We start from the raw sequence: 21,809 nt of genomic DNA on the forward strand, positions 1-21,809 counted from the left end.
TTTAATTTCACATTGACTTTCCTTTTTATTAACGCCAACTTGTAATTTTTTTCTTTTGTTTTTCATTTAAAACAATAGCACAAAAATGTGTTTCCAGGGAAGCAATTTGACATCTAGTGTCTGATGACCTTCTCCAATTAACAATTAAAGCCACGCCAAGTATGAATTTTAAAAAAGGTATTTTAAAAAAGGGAACTGTAAACATTTGAGGGAGGAGTGATGTTGAATATGAAATTAGTAAGCAGGAACATGCTACTCTCTTAAGCAACCAATGGCAGAAAGCTTAGATTTTTATCATCATGCCAACTAGTGTAAGTTTAAGGTTCTGAATCAAATTACCAAACATTACCAAATAAAGTGGAATGGAAGGCTTCAATCACAAGGGGTTAAGGCAATGTTTTGTTTTTGAAACAGAACGCCTTTTTCAAACTACTGGGTTATGCATTAAGTGAAGTGAAACTTTACAGTGGCCCAGAAAGATCCAATTACAATATTAAATCTTATTTTGCATGCAGGAATAAGGTATAAAGAAAGACAGAGGGGGATGGGGGGATAATTTCATTTTAATGTGGCTGAGAAACATGTTTCTATACAAGCTTGCAATTTTTGAGAATATTAGCAAATGAAACAAAGGAGGAGGGAGAAAAGACAGACACAGGATATTTTATTTTCCCCTTCTCAAAAAATGAAACAAGGGAGCCTTACAAGCTTTCGAAAATTTGAACCAAGATCATATGTTGTTTCCTAGAACCTTCAGCTAAAGACTACACTTAAAAGTTATATCAAGCTGTCTTTCATAATTGGACCATTCCACACAACTTGTAAGTGCTTTTGCTGCCTTTCAGTGTTTTCAGGGGCGCTCGGAGGTGAAACCCATTCCTGCCCTCGACTTGCTATAACATTCAACTTGCCAAGGAACCTCTGGTTTCTTTTTTCTTGGTTTATTTTTAGAAAAAAAGGGAAAGGAATGATTAAAAATCATCAGAAAGTAAAAGGGGAGAGTGTATTAAATATTTTGACCACTGACAAGCCTTAAGGACGTTTCACAGTTTTGTTATGCTCTATTTTATTACTATAATATTTACAGGGTGGTTGTTTGTTTGTTTGTTTGTTGCTAAATTTTTGATAAAATCTTTTTATTAGAATTTAGTTCTGGAGTTGAGCAGGAACAGTTAAACTACATTCAATGTCCAGTCCCCACTGGTGTGAGAAAAAACTCCAATTTCCTTGGCGCATTATTCAACTGTTGAATAGCAGCTTTTTCTCCTCACGCTGAGGCAGTTGGGCCGCAGCAGCTGGGATGTCCGAGGTGGATGAGAGTGGGCTCACACAGCAGTTGGTGAGGCTTTGCGTTGCAGGAGGTACTGATGAACATTTTCAGCATCACGCTTCAGCCATGCAGCGTTCAACAGGATGTTTTCACAGCACTGCTGTATGGTACGCTCAGCTGATGGAGCTGGATGACTCTCAAAAAAAGCCTACATGAAATGAAATAACATTTTCTGGGAAAATCACATCTAATATCTTCATATGTATTAAATCAGTTAGAATATAGAGACTTAATTCCACAACATATAATAATTTGGATGAGCAGATTCTAACTACAAAAACAGAGGTTGCTATATGTGGCATTTTGGTGTCAAAGACAGCAGGACAGAATCTACATTTCATTAAGAAGAATATTTTTTGCAATTATATACTTGCAATCATGTGAAAAAAATAAATATGCCCATGCAAAGTGCTTTAATATGTTTTACCTTCATTCAAAGAATATAAAAATGATGTAACTGAAGAATTATAAAAAAACTGATTCTGCAATCATTCATTCCATTAAAAAATGAATAGTTACGCCATTTCCTTCTGAGAAAAAAGTAAATATATTTTTGGCTCTAATACTTATACAATACAATACAATAGTAGAGTTGGAAGGGACATTGGAGGTCTTCTAGTCCAACCTCCTGCCTAGGCAGGAAACCCTATACCGTTTCAGACAAATAGCTATCCAACATCTTCCTAAAGACTTCCAGTGTTGGGGCATTCACAACTTCTGGAGGCAAGCTGTTCCACTGATTAATTGTTCTCACTGTCAGGAAATTTCTCCTCAGTTCTAAGTTGCTTCTCTCCTTGATTAGTTTCCACCCATTGCTTCTTGTTCTACCCTCAGGTGCTTTGGAGAATAGTTTGACTCCCTCTTCTTTGTGGCAACCCCTGAGATATTGGAACAATGCTATCATGTCTCCCCTAGTCCTTCTTTCTCTTAAACTAAACATACCCAGTTCCTGCAACCGTTCTTCATATCATCCCCTAATCATCTTTGTTGCTCTTCTCTGCACTCTTTCTAGAGTCTCCACATCTTTTTTACATCGTGGCGACCAGAACTGAATGCAGTATTCCAAGTGTGGCCTTACCAAGGCATTATAAAGTGGTATTAACACTTCACGTGATCTTGATTCTATATCTCTGTTGATGCAGCCTAGGACTGTGTTGGCTTTTTTGGCAGCTGCTGCACACTGCTGGCTCATATTTAAATGGTTGTCCACTAGGACTCCAAGATCCCTTTCACAGTTACTACTACTGAGCAAAGTATCACCTATACTGTACCTGTGCATTCCATTTTTGTTGCCTAAATGTAGAACTTTTCACCATTGAATTTCATTTTATTAGATAGTGCCCAATGTTCAAGTTTGTCAAGATCCTTCTGTATCTTAAGCCTATCTTCTGGAGTGTTGGCTATTCCTGCCAGCTTGGTGTCATCTGAAAATTGGATGAGTTCCCCTTGGAACACCCTTTGGAAGGAACCTCAACTTTCTTATAATTGTCTACCAGTTTCTGACATTGATGGGGTGAATTTTTATCCATTCATTTTTCAGTCATTTCTTGGGGGATTTTTTATGATGTTTAAAGTCATCATATTGCAAGGTCCACTTTCAACTTGCTCTTCAGTCCTTTGAAAGAAAATCTCATATTCAAGTCCCTCTAGTACAATTAACAATTCAGTTGATTCTTTGATGATGAACCAACCCTGATGCAGCAAAGAATCCCCCAAAATATCATTTTGACCACCATGCATTAACAATTGGTATCAGGTTCTTCAGGTGAAATACAGCCTTTACATTTTTTCTAAACAGATCTTCTCGTAGTGGGGCCAAATACTGTAACTCTCTCTTTGCCTCATCTGCCCTGATTATCTTTCTGGACAACAAATGTTTCCTCCTGGCACATCTCTCATGTAGATATAATTTGGGCAACTTTTTTGTAATGATATGCTCATTGACATGTCATTTCACTCATGAAATTCTGAGTTTTTTTAGAGTTTTTGAGGCATCTTGCATTTTGTTCTTCTGCTGAACTTGCTAGGATGGCCTGGTCAAGGTAATTTGACAGTTGTTTGAAATGTTCCTGTGTAATGACTGATTTGAAATTATTTAACAGTCTTTTTAAATAGACTACAAAATGTAAATAGTGAAATATTTATTATATTTTATACCCTTTATCTGTATCTATCAATATTGTTGAAATGACCAAATATCCGTATATTGAAACATGTTGAAAAAGTCTAAAATTTCAGTGGGATGTATTTTTTCACATGACTATACATTGCAAGGATATGCAAAATGTAGCAACTTGGGAACAAAGTGTTCTTTAAAATGTCACAAGGCATTTCTAGATTACTCACAAACTTTCAACCCTCCTATGCCATTTTTTTAGAAGAATTATCTGAAATAGAAGCAGATATCTCAAACAAGTTTGGAGAATATATTTCTGGAAAAAGCTAAACCATGCCCAGAACAGCACAGTCTAGAGGGGGGAACAGAGTAATAGAGCTCGCCAAAGCTTTTCCTTCCTGAATCACTAGCTTATTTTGTATTACACTGCATTCTTCCTTTTCAGTTCCACAAAACTGTGTTTTAAAAGAGTAATTGGAAAGACAAGGTGTCTATTACTGAGAAATGTCCACTGACTGAGAAATAAGGCACTATGGAGATTTAAGTTATTTGTGTGATGATGTCATCACAGAAATCATTTAATTTATTTTACTGATTAATTACCCAACTTGCAAACAACTCTGGGTCGCTTATCACTAGAAATAAAAATGTATTTATAAGAAAGTATAAATAAAGAATATTATGTAACTTATGTCATTTGCTACCATATGCATGACATAATTCATTCAAATTACCATTCAAATTATCATTTGAATGAATGGGTAATTTATCATGGGTAATTGTATGACATCATTATGCAAATGAGTTAAGTGTCTATATCAATGTTCAAGTAAAATGAGGTTGAATTGAAATTGTTCTTCTAGAATCCCAGGAAAGCTATCTATTATTCTACTTTTAAAAAAAACAACCTAAACTTTATTTCTACTTCTCCATTAGGATATGAAAGAATAATTCAGCTGCATTTTGAAGCAGTATACTTTGGATACTGTTTGTTCTCCAATTATTTCTAAATAACTTGCAGGATAGCAATAGCACTTAGACTTATATACCGTTTCACAGTGCTCATTCATCACTTCATCACAGTGCAGGAATGCTAGTAGCTATAGTTCTGTTTCCTCATGATTTTAGAATAGGGGTGGCAACAGTTCACTTATATTTATTACCAAAAAAACAATTATTTAGCAAAATCAATATATATCATCATAAAAAAATATTCATTGAAACTTCTATATCATTGCAGTATATAAAGTGGGGCGTTGGTTCTTACCTGATATGCCCCTTTTCTGGGCAGGTGGAGACAGCGGTCATGCATGGGTTAACTCAGCCAGTAACCAATAGAACTGAGTCTACCAAAGTGATGTCATCACCTCTGAGGAGTGTCCTCCCGTTTTTCTTGACAAAGGAGATAAGAAGACTGCTGTGTGCTATTTGATTGCTCTCAATCCCCTGATGCTACAGCCTACCTCCCGGATGTCCCTCTGCGAACTAGATCAGAGTCTGAAGGGTGGGGATGACTGCTGTGTCCACCTGTCTAGAGAAGGGGTGTATAAGGTAAAAACCAACGCCCCATTCTCCTAAGTTGATGGAGACAGCCGTCCTGGGATGTACCAAAGCTAGGCCTGTCCCAGGGAGGGAGGGAGACTGAGCTAGGAGCTTGAAGAGGGCAGAACGTGTTGCAGGACACACCTTCCGAATGCTGCATCCGCCAAAGTGTATTTATTCTCCTTATAATGGCGGATAAAGGGAGTAGTAGTAGTCCAGGTGGCCGCCTTGCAGATCTCCTCCACCGAGGCCTGTATTGCCCACGCTGCTGACGTGGCTGCATGCGTGTGGAATGCGCCATGATGTTGGATGGAGTGAGGTGATGTGCCAGGTAGGCTCTTGAAATGGCAGATTGGATCCAGCGCCCAACCATAAAGGGAGAAGCCTTCAGCGCCTTGTTTGTGGGATGGAAAGATATGAAGAGAGCTTTGGCGTGCCTGAAGACGGCTGTCTTGGCGATAGATCTTAAGAGCCCATCTCACGTCTAACTTGTGCCATTTGCGTTCAAGTCTGTGAGAAGGATTAGGGCAGTAATTCGGAACAGTGAGGTCTAGAGATTGATGAAAGACTGAATTTACCTTTGGGACAAAGGTGGGATCAAGGCGAAGGACCACACGGTCCGGGTGAAATACATACAACTCAGATCAGATGGAAAGACCCATCGTGCAGACTTGATGGCCACCAGAAAGGTTGTCTTCAGTGTAAGGTGATGCAAAGAGGCAAACCTGAGAGGTTCGAAGGGTGGTTCCGTGAGAAAGTCAAGGACTTTGGCAAGTTCCCATGAGAGGAACCTGTGTATGACAGGCGGGCAGAGATTAGACGCGCCCGTAATGAATCAGCAGACATGAGGGTGCAAAGAAAGAGGCTCATCCTGGTGAAGTGAGAGAACTGAAGAGAGAGCTGACACCTGTCGCCACAGAGTGTTTGGTGAGAGTCCCTTATCAAGCCCCTCTTGTAAAAATTCCAAAACCTGGGAGACTGCAGGGTTCAGGGGGTTGGAATCCCGAGAAAGGCACCAAGTAATGGAAGTTTGCCACGTTGATTCGTAGATTCTGGCTGGGCGACGAGAAGCCTGAATAGTCCGAATTATAGTCTCAGAGAGATTAGCTGCCCTCAAGACCACCCACTCAGCCTCCATGCGGTCAGGTGGAGCCAGGGCAGGTCGGGATGGTAAAGCCCTGATGGAGAAGGGACGGTATCATTGGGAGATGCCACGCTGGACCTACTGAGAGATTGATCAGCTCCACATACCAGGGTCTGCGCAGCCAATGAGGGGCGATTAGGATGAGTTCGGCCTCTTCCTCTATCATTTTCCGGATCACCCTCTGTATCAGGGGGAAGGGAGGGAAGGCATACTGGAGACTGTGAGGCCACCTGCACCTTAGGGCGTCCGTCTCTTCTGCGCCTGGTGTCGTGTAACGTGACAGATACCTGGGCAGCTGCTTGTTTCATGCTGTTGCAAATAGGTCTAGTAGTGGAGTCCCGTACCTGGAAGACAGCTGTCTGAAGATGTGACAGTTCAGGCTTCACTCCGCAGGATCAATTGTTGTGTGACTCAACCAGTCTGCCCGGGAGTTGTCGGTGCCTAAGATGTGTTCGGCATGGAGAGAACGAAACGCAGACTCCATAAGAGAGATCGCCCTCGTCCCCCCTTGGCGGTTGACGTGAGCCTTGGCCGTTGTGTTGTCTGTCCAAATCAGTACGTGTGTGTTGCGAAGAGAGGACTGGAATTGAAGGAGGGCCAGATGGATGGCTTTCAACTCTAGCCAATTCATACTGTGGGAAAGATCAGAGTCAGACCAGAGACCCTGAGCCACTTGATCTTCCAGGTAAGTGCCCCACCCCATTAAACTCACGTCCGTCATGACTACGAGATGTGGCTGATCCCTGAAAAGGGACTCCCGAGAAATGGCTGGAGAGAAACCAGATTGGATTACCTCTGGAGTCAACCTGATTTTCACTAGGGAACAGCTGCTGTTGGTTTTCTGGAACGGGAGAAGAAACCACTGAAGGCAGCAGCTGTGAAGCCGTGCCCAAGGAACGATGGAGAAGCATGAGACCATCTTCCCCGGCAGTTGAGGCAACTGGAGAAGAGGAACTCGTTGGCCTAGTCTCTGAGGCTGATCTGGTGTTCCCGGGACAGGAAGACCTTCCCCTGGAGATCCCGAAGAGCCTGGTTGCGTGACCTGGACAATAGGATAATATCGTCCAGGTAACAAAACTCCGAATGGGTCTGGCTTGTAAGTGGGCTGCTATGATTGACAGGAACTTGGTGAACACCCTCGGGGCCGATGACAGCCTGAAGGGGAGGGCCCGATACTGAAAGTGGCAGCCCGCATAGACAAAGCGCAGGAATCATCTGTGTTGCTTGTGAATGGGCGTGTGAATGCAAGCCTCAGAGAAGTCCACTGATGTGAGGAGATCGTGTTTGAGCACACTCTCCAGGATTGACAGGAGAGAGTACATCATGAATCTCCTGTACCTGATGAATCGATTTAGAAATTTAAGATTGAGGATTGCTCTCCAGCCCCCTGAAAACTTCAGCACAATAAAGAGATGAGAGTAAAAACCCCAGAGGCACAGGTTGAATGGCCCGAATATGGAGCAGATGATGGATGGCCTGCTCTACAAGGAGCCTCTTGTGAGGATCCCTGGAGATTGGGCACGTGACGAAATGGTTCAGAGGGCTGGAGCGCAAGTCCAAGAGAAGGCCAACTCTGATGATGGACCTGACCCACACATTGTTGTTGATGTCATCCCAACGGTCCACGAAGGCTGACAGATGTCCCCCGATCGGGAGATCCTCTAGGCAGTCACTTCTGCGTCTTATAGGGGTGGTTGGTATTGTCCCTGAATGACTTTCTGAGCTGGAATCTCTGGTTGTTTCTGGCTGACCTGTTGGAGAAGGAAGGGCCCTATCTGGGAGGGGCCTGATGTTGCAGACGGGAGTTGGAGGGATCCCCGTCCTGCCCACGAAAGGGCTGCCTATGATAAAAGGACTGACTTCGACCCTCCTGCTTCTTGATGGCCGGTTGAAAGACCTTCCGCTTATCCTTGGACTCCACTAGTAGAGGCTCCAAGGGGGGACCAAAGAAAAGGGAGGAAGAGGAGGCTAGCCTCCATTTGGCCCGGGCCTCCACCTGCCACAGCTTAAACCAAAGGAGCCGGCGGGTAGTGATAGAGGATGCTATGGCTTTGGATGCAAACCGGGCTGCATCCAAGGAGGCATCTGCGGTGTATTCCAGGGCTGCCTTCAATGTGTTAATGTCCCTGCGAGCCCTAGAATCCCAGGCCAGAAATCTCCCCTGAAGTTGCCGTAGCCATAAGAGAGCAGAGCGACTAAAGAAAGAGGCAGATGTAGCTGCCCTGATGGCCCAAGCTGAGGCCTGGTGTCTCCTGACCAGAGTTTGTTCTACTCTCTTGTCTTCAGGGCGAAGGGCCTTCTCGGGAGCTGCTGAGGCTGCGTTAGGAGAGGACAAGCTAATTACCGGTAAGTCAATAGAAGGTACCTCTAAAGCCTTGGTGAGCTCTGGTCCCACATTATGCAGGCGCTTGTCCAAGGTATTGGGGAGAGGACCTATACCTGGTGATGCCCATTGGTTCTAGACCACATCTATGAAGAGTCTGGACGATGGAATCAACTCCAATTCCACCTTAGGCTGGATGAAGAGTGGGTCAGTGGTATCTGCCTTGTCTGCATCCGTTCCCTGAGGCCCTTTGAATGAAGGGATGCCAGCGATCTTTTTGGCCTTAAAGAGAAGAGAACGAAAGACAGCAGGCTTAAAGAGACTGACAAAGGTAGGTGGGTCGGGGGGGAAGGCCCTCGTCTTCCGAAAAATCTGAGTCCCATGCAGGGCGTTCCTCCACTCTGAAAACAGATGGCTGGCTGGATGTGCCTGGTAACTTATGTGATGAAGAGGCCGAGAGATCACCATTCCTGCGCCTGGAACTAGAAGACGCAGACCTGCGTGGAGTAGAATGATTAGAAGTCCTGTGCTTAAGATCTGCTGCTATGCCCCGCTCAATGGCCTCAGAGATAATATCACCCATGCCAGGTGAGTAAGAACAGCGGCGGTGGGATGGGGAGGAGATGTCCTCCTGGTACAAGGGCTTCCCATCTGGAGTGACGCTCCTGTCACCTTCGGATTCCTCCCCACTATAGCCCAGATCGCCTACGCCCCTGGCTTCCTCAGGCTGGATAATGGAAGCTGCAGGAGAGAGATCATCCTCCGAATCAGAAGATAGGTCAGGAGGAGGGCTAGGCCAGACAGGCCTCTGGGGCTGAAACAGATGGGATTCCATGTGTTTGGACTTGCCTCTGGCCTTTCTAGGAGGAATCTGAGTGGCATTGCCATCTTCCTGAGAAGGTGGATTGGCTGCGTTCCTGTGATTGGGCCTGGGAGTCTTGGAAAGGGGTGCAGTGGGGAAAGCCTCCGGGGCAGGCCTGCACCTATGGATCCCAGATGAAGGAGGCTTGGTGGTGGGAGCAGGAGCCAAAGTAGTTGGTGGCACTTGTGGGTCCTGGGCAGGAGAGGAGGCCATGGCCTGTACTCACGACTGTGAAGTTCCAAAGAAGGGATTCAAAATGGCCACTGGAGCTTCTTTGTGCCAAAACAAAATGGCCGCTGAGGCTACATAGCCTATGGACTGGGCGCCACAAGTAGCTGAGGCCGCAGAAGGAGAGAGGACAGTGAGGGCACTGCGGAGAAGCTGTGGAGGTGCCGGGGGCAGCAGCAGTGATCTAGCAGCGGCAGGAGCACTTGCCAGCAGCGGTGGTGCATAGCGGCGGCGTGTTCCTGGTGGTGGCAGTGTTTGGTGGCATTGGCGGCGAGGGAGAGCCAGCAGAGGCTGCAGCGCTAAGCGGGGCCTCCAACAGCCAGTGCTAGGCAGTGCTGTATTCAGGAAAGACTTGCAAAATCTCGGCAAAGTCAGGTGACCAAAAGCCTCCAAATAAACCCTGGCAGTCCCTTTCAAGAAGCCCTGCGGCTAATTGAGAGCCCAGGCTCCGAGATGAGCTATGGACGACAATCTGTCCTTCCCTAGGAATTCAGAAGTCAATCTTTTTGTAGATTAAGCCAATTAAATCAATTTAGATTAGTCAATTAGAAATACTTGAGAGAAAGTATTGACCAGAGTTTGAGAGAAAAGTTGAGGCGAGAGCAATTAGCACAGCCAGTTCCGATCGAACTAAAATAAAAATAAACAAAAAAAAGAAAGAAAAAAAAAGCGGGAGAATACTCCTCAGAGGCGATGACATCACTTTGGTAGACTCAGTTCTATTGGTTACTGGCTGAGTTAACCTATGCATGATCGCTGTCTCCACCAACTTAGGAGAATTCATTAATATGAATACAATACTAATAATTTAAACGTATATGATGCTTGACTCTCAATGATTTTCCAAAGATGAAATTTACCAAGCCACTGAATATTCTGCCCATCTTTTTTCTGATTTTAATTAAAACTAAGTTTTTATATGTTCATTTTCCTAAATCCCACAATGATTGTGGCAGCATGTAATCTACATAAGCCAGTAATTACTCAATGATTTATTATTCCAAACTTTATGGGAAATTCCAGTGTTCTAGCTGATTAAGTAACCTGGTAATCATATGATATTTAGACTACAACTTCCGCACATCCTGGATAGCCTGGTCAGGGATAATAGAAATTGTAGTATAAATACGTAAATCTATAAATGCTAAGTCAGAGAACACAGTGCTAAGAGAGTCAAGGGCTAGAACTCCCTTACCCCATTCCCTCTTTCAGTGAGGATGGTGCAATAGAGGAAAAAAATCATTTCAATCTTTGGCATGTAATCAGAAGGGCAGCACGAAGACATTGATCAAATAGTCTTACCTTAACTTCTGAAGCCATTTTGTCAATTGCAAATCCATCCACTGATAGCTGAAAAAAGAAGCACGAACATAAAATTTGCCGTGAATTTTTAAAGAAAGCTTTATTGCCATAGCCAGGACTATTTGTGCATACCTTTATTAGCCTGGATATTAAGAACCCTCCTTGGTAGCGATTGTAAAGTTCCTCCCAATTGTCTCTGACGAACTTCCAGGCAGCCTTTCTGCCTTGCTTGCTGCCTCCTGCAACTCCACCAATGACCGATACTGTGTCTTGGGGACGTACCTCTTCCTATAAATGAAATGTATTAAACCAAGTTGATTTGAATCTATAAAATAAATAATCCTCCCCTCTTCCTCCCCCTCCTTCCCCCTCTCTTTCTGCCATATAAAATATAAATGAAAATTAAGACGAGGAAAAAGGGTAAAGGGAAAAGGAAGAGGGAATAGAGTGAGGAAAAAGGGGAAAATCCAAAAACCACTGACTTTCAACTTTGTTCAGTGCAGTAAGTTACGTGATAAAATTATAACATCAACTTTTTACTTATATACAAAAAGTAAATACTAGATATTTCTATAACAGCTATCTATTTAATCATCAAAATCCAAAATCAAAGCTTCATTTTTATCTCTTACAAGCAGAAAAATCCAGAAGATTTGAGTTATATTCTTAGCATACCACACATATAAAATTTGTACCAGGTTTGTTCTCCAGAATAGGTATGGTCTAGCAGAAATGGGGAGACCATCAATTCTGGTGCTCAGTAAAATTTAGAACTTGGGCATAAAATAGGTATTTGACTTTATTACTATCTTGTCTTGTTGGAATGCAAAGAGGTCTCTTCTTACAGAAAGAATATCTGTTCCAAGAGTCCTAAAAACCAATGGCAAATTCCATAAAGAGAAATAGAGGATGACCAGGAGTACAAAGACATGTGCCTCTGAGGAAGGCAGACATACGAGAGTGGCCAGAAAGGCATGCCCCTCACCTAGTCAGGGGTCAGAGCCCAAGGTAGTTGCTTCACTGTATAGTAATTTTGCTGTTCTCTTTCTATTTGCTTATAGAAATTCCAATATTTCAGGGACATCTGATGGTGCCACGAATGTCTGTCTTTTATACCACTCTTCAAATCAGTTGATAGACAGTGGTGGTGGCTAGGCATCTAGAAACCTACATGGTTTCTACTGTCATGATGAAAGCCTGAAATTCAAGAAATGTTCCCATTTAATTTCTAAGAGCAAAGATGTAACGAGCAGGAATCTGGATGTAGAAGTAGGCCTTGAGCAAAATGTCCAGGTTTCTCAAATGTCACATGACCTCTCTGCTAGTTTCCAATAGAGTAAAGAGCCATAATCTTCCAGGTCAGAATAAAGCAATTAAAAGCATTGATGCTTTGAAAATCTTTCCTTGCACACCACTCTGGATAGTATTAGAGTTGGTGGAAAGTACAGAGCAATCATCTAGCCATGGTACTATCAGAACATCAACCCCCTTTGCTCTGTTGACTTGAAATGTTGACAAAAGAAGCATCTCAGTTGTCTGTGGTCCATTATGTGATGAGGTTTACTATCTTTTTGAAATCTCACAAAGTAATTCAGTTATTCAGTTATGTATTCTGATATTGAGTGTATGTGTTTCTCTGCCCAAGTCATTACTTACATGGCCTCTTTCTGAAGGTCCTTGATCTGTTTCCACCCTGAACATTCACTCACTAAGTAAAAATATGTTATCAGAACTGGGTATATAGGCCTCAGCTGTAGTGGAGTGACACCTGAGAGTTCTTTAACAATTAATGATTGGACAACAATTCTTGCACTGAACTGGTTTGGAAATGGGCTCCTCATTTCATCAGCCTAATGTTTTTAATCGCCTAATTCTTGATCAGTCCCAATGCAAAGACTGGGCTACCTTTCTTGGCACTCTTATGATCTGTCTCCTTCGATTCCTCACAGGATCGAGGAAATCAAGGATTCAAGCACAGGATCCTTTTTTGGGCCTTCTCTTTTTTCTGATGCTGCCTAGCCAGGACCCCTACTTTCCACATCTTTATTTTTCTTATTCCCATAGGTAGTCTTTTCTTCTTTTTCTTTCTTTCTTTTTTTCCTTTCACTCTCTCTCCTTCCTTCCTTCCTTTCTCTTTATCTTTCATGTGGCACCCATCTCATCTACACAAAACTTTTCTTTTTTTCCTTCTTGTATCTTTATGAAGAGCCTCAAAAGTAGGTTGACACTGAAGAAAGATATGATTTGCATGAGCTCTTGGAATAAGATAAGTGGTTTTCCTCTTTTCTTTCTTGCTCTGGAACAGTTTTGGTTCCTAACCAGTTGGTTTAGTATAGAACATCACTGAGTTTTGAAGCTGCCTCACTTTGAGAGATCAGGTTTAAAACACCTGGAATTCACAAGTTTATGTAAGTATAGTGAACAAAACAGTCTCTTTTCATAGCATTGAATCAATATGCTGGGTCTTGTTAAGTTTGTTTGATTTTACATCTCTGCTTTTCTATTAGGTATCAACCCACAGTCACCTGCCATATCACCAAATTTGGTAGGTCTTGATTTCCCCATCTTGATTCTAACTATGGAGAATAGAAAGATCCAACTTATGTACTCACTTTAGATTCAACAGTGTGAATACTGTTGAACCACCTTTCTTGGTCACTATGGCAATCTAAGTATTGAAGGGCTGCTGCCGCCGCCTAGTCCTGGTTTAACAGCCAGGAGACTGCGGAAATTTGGCTTTTCAAAAAGGCAAGAGGCTGGAAAGGGTTGATGCAGCTGATGCTGCCTGTGCTTAGTCCAAAAAAAGATTCAGCCACACCCTAGAGGTTTCGATGCTGGCCTGTTTCCTCTGCTCCAATGCCTATAGAAGCTATTGCTCCTTAGTTGTGCTTAAGAGAGGGGAATGGTGTCAGATGCTCTAGCTGGCCAAGCTTACTTTGAGGGCAACTTTAGATGAAGATACAAAATGCAATTAATGTGAAATGTGAAAGAAACAGGACAGTTATTTCATTTTTACAACCCCTTTTCTGTTATTTTGTCTCATCCACCTGATATATCACGCTTACGTTGCATAATTTATTTGGGTCGTGCTAAGTTTCTGGAAGGACCAATGAACTACAAGGGCAACTGCAACACCAATAGCTGTTCAGTCTATCTCCTTTTCTTGGATTTCAAACTTTGCTTATATGTTAGCTTTATATATTTAAGGGGGAAAAGGAGAAGGAAAGCAGTATCCTCAGGATGCTGAAAATGGTACTAAATTTCCAATTCCATTCTTCTTGCTTCCAATGCACAGGATATAAACTTAGTGAAGTGGCATCTTACTCACTGAAAGTGCAAAAGTAAGAACTTTCTGTATTAATTCTGGCTGAGATATTGCACCAAGTACACGTTCTATTCTGTTCTTCTCTTCCTGCATATCAGCTTGCTTGTGGAGCTGCAAAAAACAAAATAACAATAGCAAATAGCAAGTGATATTAGACTTCTTCCTCCTTGTCATATTCTACTCTAAACTAGGACGAGAGAAGCTAAATTAGAAACCTCTCAGCTTCTCGACGTATGGCCAAGAGTAAAACACAAAGGAATATTTGCCAGTTAGTTGGGGGGCGGGGTGTCATCAAAATTTGGCTACATTTCCCAGTACTGCAGTTGCAAGGTTTATTTTACAGCTGAACCAATAGATGATATATTATTTCTATACAATGGCTAAAGGAGTAATTTCCAAACTGTTTCCATTTATTTTACTTATGACATTTGTTTTGAATTATGCTATTTAAATATGCCACTTAGGTTGATACTCTTCTGCAGAACTTAGTACAAGAAAAGTTACTCTGTAGTAGGAACACATCTTTATCCCATGAACAGATGTGGAGACCAACTAGCTTGCTAAATTGAAAAGAAATATGTTTTAGGATGCAATATGATAGGCAAAAATTGTTAAAGTTGTGATATAAAGGGGCAATTTGCAGCCTACGATTTGCAAAAGGGCTCCTGATATGTGGCTTTCAAACAGAGATTCGGTCCTTTTCCTCATAAGGAAGAAAGCAAGAAATTTAGATGAGCAAGTCAGCTCATCACTTATGACATTGAAAATCACAACCAGGAGCAATACTTTGGGAGGAAAATGAAGTGCATATTAGGGAGTGGAAAACATATTTAAAAGAAAATATTTTGAAAATGAAAATGCCAAATCAACAGCCACAGCAGTCGAAAGCAATTTCTTGATGAGATGGAAGTCATTTATGTCACCTATAATTTCCAATGGCAACATTGTTTTAAAAAATATCAATTTTAAATTACTGAGAGAAAAAACTGGATGAAAGATGGAGATCATGCTGGTGTGCTAAAATTCTCACTAGGCAAAACGAAGCTGAAAATCCAGCAACATCTAAAAGGCCACAGATTCCTTTGTTGCAATTGCCAATTTTGTGTAAAACATTTTTTATAAGGTACGTTAGTTAATTACACCCTATAGCTTTTGGGGAGGTTTATCATTAACCAAGCCTTATTTAATTGATATAACTCATTTCTCCCACATTCCCAGGAATGAATAATATGGCTAAATATGAGAGAAAAAGAGAGAGGGATGGAGGAGAGAAAAACTGAAAAATATTAACTAATATTTTAAATTATTCCATTGCAATGAGGTGGATCTAAGCATAAATTTAAATCTCTTTCACTGTAACTAATAATATTTAAAATTGACTATGTCTAAGGCTATCTACTGTTATTATCATGGGACAGAGCAAAGTTTACAGTAATTAAAACTGCAAGGCTCCTATGAGCATCTTGCACACTAATACAGTATATTATCCATACATTTTTAGATGCCCAGAAATACAAAGCATACTTACCTTTAGCATAGTATCTAAGGTTATACTGTCACCATATTTCAAAACAGTTACATATACCTGGGGAAAAAATAATTTTAATGTAAAGAAAGCTTCCTGTCGGCTTAGAATCAGTCAACTTAGAACATTCTTCTCTTTTTACATTTCAGCCTCCAAAAGTTTAACCTGTCTCTGTTCAAAGCTCATCTAAGGAATTAAAACAAAAATAGGCAACTATTATATTAACATTTATCCTATGTAGATATTGGTTGTATCTAACATTTTATGGAAAAGAAATTTCCAACCATAGACTGGGGAGAGCTGATGGAAAACTGCTTAAAAAGACATTACTGTTACATCACCAGGAAAGTACCAGAAGCAGAGTAATTACATGTTAATTACATGTTACTCTGTATGAAAGACAGAATTTGAATCAAGAGGATTTTGTGAAAAACTTAGATAACTATTACTAAACAAAATGTTTGAAAGCAACTTACAGAACTCCTTAGATCAGCAGACAGGACGTGCTTCCCTTCCACATGATCTTTGAACCGTCGCCGAGCTTCTTCCAATGTTGCCTTATGTCCAGCTTTTCCAAGCTTGCCCAAAACTAAACCTCTCAGAAGTGCATCTAGATGACCTAATGGAAAATAAAAAGAAATAAGAACATTATATTTTAAAAAAACCTTATCATACATATATAGTATGAATCTGATCTGATCACAGACTCTGAACTGAAAAGGACTTCCAAAATCTTGAGCATGATATCTATGAAGTGATCTATAAAATATTCAGTTCTTAATTTCTTATAATCTCAACAATGTTCTTTCAGCAACTATCATGAATGCCAACATCAAAAGTTTATGTCCTAGACCTGCAAAAAACTTAAGTATTTTCCATGACATTTGTTGGATCGGGTAAAGGAAAGGCACACTCAGGCTTAGGCAACAACAGCTCTTTATTAAGTCAGTAGCAACTATGTACAATCCAGCGAAGGTTCAGTCTGACAGCAGCCCTTTTATAGGGAGCTGTCAGACCCTTCGACCAATCAGGTTGAATCTCTGTTCTTGCCGGAACAGAGGACCTTGGTGTAAACCATTGCAACTGATTCTGGTATCTAACACCCCTCCCCTCTTAGATGGGATCAACCGACTTGTGACATAGTCATTGCAGGTAGGTGGGCTTTCTGGTGGCTCGCCCAGACCTGCGCAGTTCAGTTGGTGGGTGTTCTCCAGTCAAGTCGGACTGACCTGTTGACTCTGCCGCTTCGCCTGGTGGAAGCTCCTGGAACTTTTCCCAGGACGCGGCTGGAGCTTCTAGAGCCGGTTCGCTCAGAGCTCGCTGCGGTCCTGCAACACTAGCAGATAAGTCCCCCGGCATCTACGGGCTTGAGTTGTCTGTGGAAGGAGTGACTTTGTGCTCCTTTTGGGTAGGGCTTTGGCTAACTTGTGCAGGAGTTACCTCTGGTTGTCTAAGATAGGAGTTGGAGAGGCGGCCATGGAGTTGGTCAATGTGCCGTCTCCAATTCCGACCATCTTTGAGCTCTATTAGGTAAGAGCGAGGTCCAGTGATGCCTATCACCATGGCAGGAATCCACAGAGTTCCCCCAGAGTAGTTGTGGGCATAAACTGAATCCCCTACACTAAAGTTCCTTATTTTGCTTGTCGAATCAGGGGGCGATACGGCAGAGTAGTTTGGGTGTAGCCGGTTTAAGTGGGACCTTAGCCGGCGACCCATTTGAAGCTCGGAAGGGCTTCTTCCAGTGGTAGCACTTGGCGTGATGTGCTGTATAAGGAGGAATTGATCAACCCGTGTTTGTCAATCTCCCGGCCCCATCCTGGATAGGGCCTCTTTTGCAGATCTCACCATTCTCTCCCCCCGACCATTGGAGGCCGGATGGAATGGAGCAACCAGGGCATGTCTGATTCCCTGCGCTGCTAAGTAGGTCTCGAACTGCATGGCCATAAATTGGGGCCCGTTGTCAGAGACCAAGACATTGGTCAAGCAGTGAATGGAGAAAAGTCTCCGTAGTGCCTTGATGACAGCCTCTGCCATGGTAGAGGTCATAAGGACTACTTCTAGCCATTTCAATAGGCGTCCACAACTACCATGAAAGTCTGGCTGTGAACTGGGCCAGCGAAGTCTATGTGCACCCTAGACCATGGTGCTTGAGGTCACTCCCACTCCTTAGCGGTCGCCTCTGGGAGAGCTGGTCTGAACTCCGGGCACGGTGTGCAGGTAGCCACCCATTCTTCTACCTCCCTGTCCATGTTAGGCCACCACACATAACTCCTCGCCAAAGACTTCATCCTGACAATTCCAGGATGCCCTACGTGCAAAGCCTCTAATACTGCAATGCGCAGTTTGGGTGAAACAACGACCAGGTTCCCCCACAGTAGACAACTGTTTATTACAGTCAATTCATCCCGTTTGCAGTAAAACATTTTAAATTCAGACCTGATAGGCCCCTTAAGCCACACCCTCCACACCCAGTTCAAAACTTGTTTGAGTGTAGCGTCTCTAGCAGAGTGGCGAGCAATGTCACTAGACGAGACAGGACCAGACTCTAGGCAGTCTATGAGGAGGACTGGCGTCTCGGGGGTAGGGTCTGCAAGCAGTTCAGGCAGTGGGCATCGACTCAAGGCATCGGCATGCCACAATGTAGAGCCAGGTCGATGGATGAGGCGATAACTGTAGGCTGCGAGGAAGATTGTCCATCTGGTCATTCGCAGTGACAAAGAAGCAGGAGTAGGCCGATCTCCAGCCAGCAAGCCTAGAAGTGGTTTGTAGTCCGTGATGAGTTCAAAATCACGGCCGTAGAGGTACTCGTGGAACCTTTTAACGCCACCGACTGCAGCCAGAGCCTCACAGTCCAGTTGGCTGTAGTTCCGCTCGGCAGCAGACAAGGTTCATGAGTAATAGGCAATGGGCGCCTCGGTTCCATTTGGCATGTGGTGGCTGAGGACGGCTCCGACGCTGAAGGGGGAAGCGTCGCACGTAAGAACAAGTGGCAGGGTTTGGCTGTATTGGACCAAAAACGTGTCCGCTCTCTTGACCGCGGCAAATGCGGCTGCTTCGGCTTTGCCCCAGGACCACTTTGCGTTCTTTGTAAGAAGTCGATGTAATGGTTCAGCAACTATGGCTTTGTTTAAGACACTATAGAAGTTAAGGAGCCCAAGGAACGCCTGCAGTCAGTCTGATTGCAAGGTGTAGGGGCGTCCTGGATTGCCTTAATTTTTTTGTTGGTCGGGTGAATCCCAGAGCAATCGATGAGGTACCCCAGGAATTCAACTCTTGGCACGTTAATTTGGCATTTTTCCTTTTTGAGGCAGAGGCCTTTTTCTCTGATTCTGGCCAGAACAGATCTCAATCGTTTAAATAATTGAGCCTTATTTACAGCCGATACCAAGATGTCATCAAAATAGAGGACGACTCCTGGAATCCCCTGCAAAAGCCATTCCATGATGCTTTGGAACTGTCCAGGGGCGATTCTAACTCTGAATTGCAGGTGGTTGCATTTGAATGCACCCCTGTGCGTCACGATGGTTTGGGTCTCCGCCATGGTGCCATCTACAGGCAACTGCAGGTATGCCTGCGCCATGTCTATTGAATGTAGTAAATGCTGTACAATGGGTAAGCGCTTTGTTGCAAAGCTTGGTTTATCGTGCACTTGTAGCCTGCGTAGATGCTGACTGACCAGTCAGATTTGACAGGTGTCACAATAGGGGTCTCCCAGCATGCGTGATCTACCGGCTCTAGGATTCCCTGGCCTATTAATTTGTCCAGTTCCAAATCAATTTTAGGGCGGAGCGCGAAAGGTACTCTCCTGGGTTTTAGCCTGATGGGGGGCTACATTGGGATCCAAATTAAAGGATATTGGGGTCCCCACATACTTACCTAGACCGGGGCCGAAGACGTCCTCGAACTCCTTAAGGAGTTCCTCAGTGCTTTTGTCTTGTATGGCGTTGATTACGGTCACTTCTAGGCCCAGGTCTTCGAACCAGTCAAGGCCCAGGAGGCTCTGCAGATCTCCGTTGACTACCATTACTGGTAGCTGGCCACAGAAAGTCTTGAATTGCACCCGGAAGGTGCCCTGGCCCATGATGGGGACTTGGTTCCCCTGGTAGTCGCAAAGGCGGATGTCAGGAACCTGTAGATGCTGCTTCTTAAGACTAGGGATAGCCTGCTTGAGTACTGCCCAAGGCATTATGGTCAGGGATGACCCAGTGTCGATCTCCATTTTGCATGGAGAGTCCTCGATGAGGACTGTGACCTTCAGCTTTTTTGGCCACTTCATGCGGACTTGGCCTATGGAGGTGTAGTAGGTGACTAATGTCGCCTTCTGTTCACCGTGATGGTGGCTGCCATGCCCCTTGGTTGAGCCTCTGCTGGTGGTTAGGTCAGCTTCTGGGCTTCCAGGTTGTAGCGGGGTGATCACTCCTGCAAACCTTGGTAATGTGCCCTTTCGATCGCAGCGTTTGCAGATTGCATCGCGGAAAGGGCAATGTGAACTGAGATGGTCTCCTCCGCAGCTGGCGCAAGGTGGGAAAAGCAGTTCTAATTTTTGCACCGGCTTGGTGCGGTCACTGCGCATGCGGTAGTTGTCATCTTCGCTCTCCGAGCTCTTCCACACGCTTTTAGGACTGTTTTGGCGCTGCAGGGTTTCCGTCGATTTAACAGCGGACTCAGTGGCCCTGGCTTCATCTAGGGATATTTGAAGCGTCAGGTTAGATTTTGCTAGTAGCCTCCTCTGCAGGCCAATGTCTCTAACACCACATATGATGCGGTCAAGTATAGTTCATTGAGATCTCTAAACTCGTACGCTGCGGCCTTTCTAAGCGCCGCAATGCATTCATTGATGGATTCACCCTCTTTCTGGTTGCGAATGCTACATTCGTGCCTTCTGACATGTTTAGACGGTCTGGGAGCGTAGTGTGTCCTCAGAGTCTGTTGTAACACCGACCAAGTAACCGATTGGAGTGGCATTGGCTCGGACAAGTCTTTTGCATCTCGAACACTTCCCGTCCGCAGTAGCTCAGGAACATGTTCTTTTTTCAGCCTTCAGAAAGGCCCATGAGGTCATTGGCTTTGAGGAAACAGTCGAACCTCACCATGTAGGATTTCCAGTGCTCGGTGACTGGGTTGTACGGAGTCGGTGGGGCATGCATGGCCATCTTGTGTCTCTGAGGACATCTGAGTTAGCGGTTCAAAAGATGGCTGCTTGATGCCATGCTGAGCTCCGGGCTGGATTCACTTGCTGGATTGTTGTGCTCTTTTTGTTTGCCTAGTTGGCTTCCGATCCCATCCTCGTCGCCAGTGTTGGATCGGGTAAAGGAAAGGCACACTCAGGCTTAGGCAACAACAGCTCTTTATTAAGTCAGTAGCAACTATGTACAATCCAGCGAAGGTTTAGTCTGACAGCAGCCCTTTTATAGGGAGCTGTCAGATCCTTCGACCAATCAGGTTGAATCTCTGTTCCCACCGGAACAGAGGACTTTGGTGAAAACCATTGTAACTGATTCTGGTATCTAACAAAATTGATATGAAATATGTGAGTATGAATAGTATTAATGAGAGAAAGTGAACTCAACACCAATGTTTTGCATAAAGAATTTATCGGGATTGAATCGTCAAAGAAAAGCATGCTGACATATAACAGAAGCAACATGCTTTAGAGGTACTATCAGTTGAACTTGGCGGGCCCAGCCCTGTGGAATGACCTCCCTCTGAATATTAGGAATACCTCTGACCTCCGCTCCTTTCGTATTAAGCTTAAGACCCACCTATTCCAAGTAGCTGGCCTGGCTCAACTTTGATCTAACCATATCGCTCCTGACGGGTTTTTAATTGGGTATTTTAATTATATTTAATTATTTAGGGGTTTTTTAATCACTGTATTCTAATTGTTTTTTATTCATCAGCCGACCTCCTCCTTGTGTATGTCTCGGTATATGTCTCTGTTATATGTTTGTTTTGTCCACATATTTATTTCATATGTTTCATTGTACGCCGCCCCGAGTCCTTCGGGAGAGGGTGCGGCTAAGAAATAAATATTTATTATTATTATTATTATTAACTGCAACCTACAGTATATTTCACTGTAAATGCTTGTCTGATATTCTGATTAGGTTCT

The 21,809-nt window shown here is 43.5% G+C and overlaps 1 protein-coding gene across 1 annotated transcript in view; it reads right to left on the reverse strand.

The window, feature by feature from the left end:
- The window catches only part of NPEPPS (aminopeptidase puromycin sensitive), a 103,852-nt gene continuing 82,043 nt past the window's right edge, over positions 1 to 21,809 (reverse strand). The window contains exons 18-23 of the mRNA XM_081931848.1: positions 16,174 to 16,316; positions 15,701 to 15,757; positions 14,176 to 14,283; positions 10,980 to 11,135; positions 10,848 to 10,895; positions 1 to 1,478 (exon numbers count right to left, since the gene is read on the reverse strand). Coding sequence (XP_081787974.1) covers positions 1,326 to 1,478; positions 10,848 to 10,895; positions 10,980 to 11,135; positions 14,176 to 14,283; positions 15,701 to 15,757; positions 16,174 to 16,316 — 665 coding nt within the window. The 3' untranslated portion in view covers positions 1 to 1,325. The remainder of the gene's footprint in view (positions 1,479 to 10,847; positions 10,896 to 10,979; positions 11,136 to 14,175; positions 14,284 to 15,700; positions 15,758 to 16,173; positions 16,317 to 21,809) is intronic.

The sequence above is a fragment of the Natrix helvetica genome (assembly GCF_964273705.1).
Source record: "Natrix helvetica genome assembly, chromosome: Z".
Classification (NCBI taxonomy): domain Eukaryota; kingdom Metazoa; phylum Chordata; class Lepidosauria; order Squamata; family Natricidae; genus Natrix; species Natrix helvetica.